Here is a 6,095-nt window from a genome sequence, read left to right as displayed (position 1 = left end):
CNTCCCAGGTTCAAGCCATTCTCCTACCTCAGCCTCCTGAGTAGCTGGGACTATAGGTGCGTGCCACCACGCCTGGCTAATTTTTCTATTTTTAGTAGAGACGGGGATTTCGCCATGTCGGCCAGGCTGGTTTTGAACTCCTGACCTCAGAATATCTGCCCACCTTGGCCTCCCAAAGTGCTGGGATTGCAGGCATGAGCCACCGCACCTGGCCCTAACTTATAAAATAGGCATAGTTAGAGATTAAAAACAGTAACTAATAATAAAATAGAGCAATTAGAACAAATGCCAGCATCACTACCCTTACACTTTGGGGCCATTACTAAGTCGAATAAGGGTTAGACGAACAGAAGCACTGTGACACAGCGACAGTCGGTCTGATGACCGAAATGGTCACTAAGTGACTCACGGAGGGGAGCCTGGACAGCGCGCAGGTGCGAGACTTCATCACACTACTCAGAACAGTTTGCAAGTTAAAACTTATGAGTTTTTTCTTTCTGAAATTTTCCATGTAATGTTTTAGGTTGACTGTCAATCAGGAGGGACTGCCATACACTTAAAAGGGCCCCAGTTCCATAATGAAACCCTAAGGCTGAGCGGAAAGACTGCGACAAACAAAATCCCCAAGGCACTGAGGTTCTTTCCCTAATTTCAAGCCCTGTCACCTCCACACCTCACTCACACTCACTGCAACTTCGCCTGGATCCAGAGAACCTAAAGAGTCCTAAAGAGTCCTCAGGATGAGGCCACCCATCATCTGGGACATGAACACGGACAAGAACCCTGGTCAGGAAAGGGAAGCGTCATTGCTCCCATCCCCACAGAAGTAGGAGAGGCCGGATCTGTGTCCCTAGGTCAGCCTTTTGCGACACCTATTTTTCAATTAGTAAAATGGAGAGAATGATCATAAAACATCATGAGTCCCAGTCGACGGGACACTCAGACAAGTAGGAGCAAGGGCTTTGACCACATCCAGAAATATCTGGTGGTTCCAATGGCCCCCTAACAAAACCCTTCTATGTAACAGTCAAAGTCAACAGAAATGTTTTCCATTGTGAAAACCTGCAGAGGACAAGTGTTCTCAGAAAAGATGCTCAGGCTGACAGGGACAAACTCAGATAAGATACAGGTTTGCCAAGCTAAGCTATTTCACTTGGGAGGCCAACGTGTCCAATCTCCACGCGACGTGGCATCCCACCCAGAGACACTGTGTTCCCTCCCCCTCCCCCCGCCATCCGTGTGGCTTTAGGAAATTCCTGCCGTTTGGAGATCAGTGCCCTGACAGGTTGTGTAGCAGCTCCCTATCCAGGAGAGAGTGGGTAGCTAGAGGAGACACGCCCTAAAAAGGCAGCCCAAATTTCTGGGCAAGTGTCCCTGAGTTTTCCTGAAGAGGAGCCACATGTGATTTCCCACAGGTCTGTGCTCTTTGCAGGGACCTCAGGAGGGCAGGTTTGGGGTAAAGGGGGGCAGGACAAGGAGCTGAAGGTATGAGCCACTGCGGAGGGAGTGGGGGGTGTCCTCAAGCCTGAGGAGTCCTCACCTTCTGGGGCTTCAGGCCCTCCAGATCCCTGAGAAGTGAAAGCTGCTTCTCGTCTTTGGCCAGGACTCGAAGAACCTGGTCCCTAGAAAAACACAGGGAGGGGCGGAGGAAGCTGCGGAGAAGGATCCCTGGAAGGCTGTGTCACTTGGAAGGGGCAGAATGGAGTAGAGGCCCCGCTGAAGGCAGAGCGGGAAGGCCGGGAGGCACCGCCCGAGTGGAGGCTGAAGGAGCCCTGAGCAGCCAGGACTCGCAGGCAGCTCTGAGAAGCACATGGTCCTTCAGCCTAGAGCCAGTGAGCTCTCCAGCCCCAAGGACAGACCACTTCAGGGGCTAAATAAAGCCTGTCAGTGCTACTGCTGGACTGAAGACCAAGCCAGGGGAAGAAGGAAGGGAAAGGAATGGGGACGGGGGCAGTGTGTCAAACGAAAGGAATGAAAGGAACACAGGGGCTGGGGGGACCAGTGGTGACCCCAAGGGCTCTTCGCGTGGGGGCTCCAAGGCCATAGTCTGTCTCAATGCCCGGAAGGTGAGATCAGATAACCGCACCCCACCTGACATGGAGGAAGCTGAGCTCCTTCCCTTCCCGATGGAGGTGGGTGGGAGGTGGCGTAACCAAGAGGCCTGTGGTGTGGGCTCTGGGGTGTGACACCTGGGATGGGGTTGCTGCCCTCACAGGCTGGCTCTGAGACCGTGGGTGAGGAACCCCCTCTCTACGCTTGCTGTGTCTCCCCTTCTCTACTGTGGAGCGTGGTGGGGCATCCACCTCACCTACGGACCTTGGGGAGACTCAAAGTACATCCACAGAGGGCCTGGTGTGTAATACTAGAACTTCCTGTCATTCAAAGGAGGACGACACCCACATCCATTTTTGGTAGAGGTACATAGTCTTGTGGGGGCTCCAACTTCTCTGAGAATCAGAGGAAAGCTATGCATGCTTCCTCCCTGAAGAAGCCCCTGTTGTATAGGAAAACTGTTGCATGTGGTTTCAGGGGATTCTTGTAGCCCCAGGGGTTTCCTCCTGGACTCTGGATTAAGAACTCTGGATTTGGGGAGGACCACCAACGAGCCAGCCCCGGAGCATGAGAGTGGGAGGCTGCGAAGCTGGAAGTGGGTTCAGGGCAGGAACCCACATCCTGACTCTCCGCCTTGATCAGGCACCAGTGGGGCAGCCACCTCCTGCTGGGACATCCAGTCCCCTCCTCCCAACCAGTCCTCCCTCCCGCTGCGGAGCAGCCACTCACCCTGTGAAATTCATTTGGCCCAAAGCTGCTGCCAGGATAAAGCTGAAGACCAGGAGTGTCCGCCTGTCCATGGGGGATGGCCCAGGGCACGTCCCTCCTCCGGGAGTGCCCTGCATGCGTCTTCCTCCTGGTGAGCTTCAGGGGCTTTCCTTGGGCACCATGGACTGGGCTTCAGGACAGCACAGCACCTAGAGGCTGGAAGGTCCAGCTTGAGAATGAGCATTAGGCTGTCTGGGGCACCCAGCATGTGGCTCCCACATGCCAGGCCTTGGGAGAGCTAGGGCTGCCCTGCCCCAACCCAGCACATCCTCTCCTGGGAAAGGGAGAGGGAAGAGAGAAGGAGGAAGACAGGCCCTTAGCTTTTCTTTTCTCTCAGGAGGTTTGCCAGGGCAGCGCCTCGTGAGCGTCAAAGCCTCCAGCTCTGGAGAAAGACCAGAGTAGCCAGCAGCCCTGGGACACCCTCCTTTCCTCCCTCCTCTATAGCATCCTCTCTTTTGCTCTTCTTCTCTCCTAGCCCACTCATGCTTTCCCTGGGCCATATCCTCCTTACACATAAGGGTGTGGACGCCATTGAAAGACCACTGGGCTTAGAGACAGAGACTGGGTGCTCACTTCCCATCTAAAATATCTGGGGCAGCTGCCCTACTCTCTAAATCTCAGTTTACTCATCCATCAAATGGGGTAAATCATACCTCCCCTCCCTACCTCACAGGGTTTGGAGGGGTACAGATGAGGCAACTTGAGTGAACTGGCTTGGTAAAGCCTGCAAAATGCAATGTATTATTATTTCAAAGGCATTAACTTTTAGTCACAGCCACATTTGAGATCAGTCCTCCAGTGGCAATGGGGAGAAGGGGAAGAGAAGAGAATGGAGAGGAGAACAAAGGAAATAACTATATATTGTATGAGAAGGAATTCAATCAAGATTCCCTTTTCTCTGTCTTCAGGTGGTCATCATTGTGCTAGCACAGATCGTGGGCTTTCTACTAGACATGAAGGTCACCGCAGTCGTTATTATAGTTCCCAACAGACAGCAGAGTCAATTTCTCAGTCCTGCTGAAGCCCCACACAGTTCCCTTTATAGTCTGGGAATAGCAGGAGTAAAGCAGGGGCCAGGACACAAAGCAGTCATCTTGGAAGGAGAAAGCGAAAGATGATGCCTGAATGGCAAATGATGAATCTAACAGAAAATCCACAGGGGGTGGGGGAAGGCAGAGGCTGAATCCAACCAAGTCGTTTCAGCAGAGGACGTCAACAATAGGCCACTTAACTGTCACCGGCGATTCTCAGAAGCCCCTCTCCCCATCCATAGTATCTCAGAATGGCCAATTAACTGGCTATGTGTCCAGAGAAGGCAGCTCTTTTATCGACAGAACGCCCTGCTCCCCCACCAACCTGCCCTACTCCATTATTTTGTAGTTCAGCTGTTCAGACATGCCAAACTCTCCTAGAACCCTGGCTTTGGGGACTCTCAAACAGTAATATTAGCAAAGGGTTTAAGGACGTAGAAAAGAAAGCAGTTATGCTTTCCACCCAAGTAACATTCAGCTTCAGTAGCAATGGAGATAAAAGGGTGTATTGCTAAACCATAGCTCAGGAGTTTAAAAGGAAATAAACAGAGATAGTGCTAGTCACCAAAAGTACCCAGCGTCTTCTTGTTCAAAAACATCATTTTAAGCCACCAATAATGAGACAACTATCCTTGTACTTGGCTTAAGGGTGGGAAAAGAGAGAGAGAGTGAGAGAGAAAGAATAAGAGCAAAAGAAAGAGAGAAAAGCAGTTAGGAATTTTTGAGAATTCTATGACACAGCTTCCAATAGAACTTTCTGTGATAATGGAAATGTTCTATGTCCACACCCCCCAGTAGGATAGCCTACTTGAAATGTGGCTAGTGTGATTGAATACTGATTTTGGAGTTGTATTTAACTGTAATTAATTTAAATAAAATTTAAATAGCCACATGTGGCTAATGGCTACCACATTGGACAGCAGAGTTCTCTGGGAATTCGCCAACACTGAAAGCACCGTCTCCAATGGCTGGATTTGTTTTTGATTTTGCTTCCTCTAAGTTCACGTTGGACGGGTAATGTGCTGATATCGTAACAAGGTTTGAGGGTGAAACATCTCACACACGCATGCATGAGCACCCAATTATCATGCTTATGAACTGCAATTATCAGCTTATGGCTGGATTTGAAGCAGAGACACATAGCTATGCTTGACCTAATACCTCAGGTTGGCTTTTCACTCATAATTAATTACTCGCCTAATCATTTGCTCAGTAAATGTCCACTGAATACCTACTATTTTCCAGGCACTTGCTAAAATCTGGAAGCAAAATAGAAAGCAACACATATCTGGCCCTTAAATTTCTAAAGGGGTAAGTAGACAATTAATTTAAATAGCATGCAGATAAACTGGTGATTGGAGCCCATCTCACTCCACATAAGTGTAAAACTGTAGCTGGTGTTTGTGCTACAAGGGAAAGGCACATTGTACCATGAGGACGGGTAACATGGGCTCCATATAGACTGAAGAAGAGTTTCCCTAAATTAGAAATTTTATTGGAGGATTTTTATTTCCTGCAGGTGGGTAGGTTAGATACCTAAGCAATCCTGCCCAAATGAAAGAACTCAAATGCAGGATAAAATATTTTGAGTAACAACTTTTTTAAAGCCATCGCTGGGTTGGCACAAATATAAGAATCTACAGATCCCCAAAAGGAGGAAAAGCCAGACAGACACCAAAGAGGTAAGCAAGCTTTGCCTCAGAGAACTTCTCAGAATGCTGGTGTTCTTGATTTTCCTACTGGATGCATGTACCATGCATCTAGAATCATCTTCCCTCTGCTTCAAATCTATCTTTCCAAACCTTCCTTTAGTGAAGGTTTCTGTTTTTACTTATTTGAAAATTCTTGGCCAGGTGTAGCAGCTCACCCTGTAATCCCAGTCCTTTGGGAGGCCAAGGCAGGAGGAACCCAGGAGTTCACTTGAGTCCAGGAGTCCAAGACCAGCCTGGGCAAGTCAGGGAGACCCCATCTCTGCAAAAATAAAATAAAATTAGCTGGGCATGGTGAGGCATGCATCTGTAGTCCTAGCTACTCGGGAAGCAAGCAAGAAGATCGATTGAACCCAGGACTTTGAGGCTGCAGTGAACCATACTCCAGCCTGGGTGACAGAACAAAAACCTATCTCAAAAAAAAAAAGAAAAGAAAGAGAAAAAAGAAAGAAGGAAGGAAGGGAGGGAGGGAGGGAGGGAGGAAGGAAGGAAGGAAGGAAGGAAGGAAGGAAGGAAGGAAGCAAGGAAGGAAGGA

General features: G+C 49.4%; 1 protein-coding gene across 5 annotated transcripts in view; it reads right to left on the bottom strand.

Moving 5' to 3' along the window:
* The window catches only part of CPA5 (carboxypeptidase A5), a 48,025-nt gene that overhangs the window by 19,984 nt on the left and 21,946 nt on the right, over nucleotides 1-6,095 (bottom strand). For 2 of the 5 annotated variants that reach the window (XM_017875063.1, XM_017875060.1), the window contains exons 2-3: nucleotides 2,782-2,976; nucleotides 1,541-1,622 (exon numbers count right to left, since the gene is read on the bottom strand). In XM_017875063.1, coding sequence (XP_017730552.1) covers nucleotides 1,541-1,622; nucleotides 2,782-2,897 — 198 coding nt within the window. In that variant the 5' untranslated portion in view covers nucleotides 2,898-2,976. Of the gene's footprint in view, nucleotides 1-1,540; nucleotides 1,623-2,781; nucleotides 2,977-3,486; nucleotides 3,545-4,416; nucleotides 4,560-6,095 lie in introns of those variants that run through there. The other 3 variants (XM_017875061.1, XM_017875059.1, XM_017875062.1) reach the window with 3 other exon arrangements.

The sequence above is a fragment of the Rhinopithecus bieti genome, unplaced genomic scaffold (genome assembly GCF_001698545.2).
Source record: "Rhinopithecus bieti isolate Rb0 unplaced genomic scaffold, ASM169854v2 scaffold_8783, whole genome shotgun sequence".
NCBI classification, from domain to species: Eukaryota; Metazoa; Chordata; class Mammalia; order Primates; family Cercopithecidae; genus Rhinopithecus; species Rhinopithecus bieti.
The sequence above is the reverse complement of the archived record's forward strand: the minus strand, read 5'-3'. Positions and strand labels throughout refer to the sequence as shown.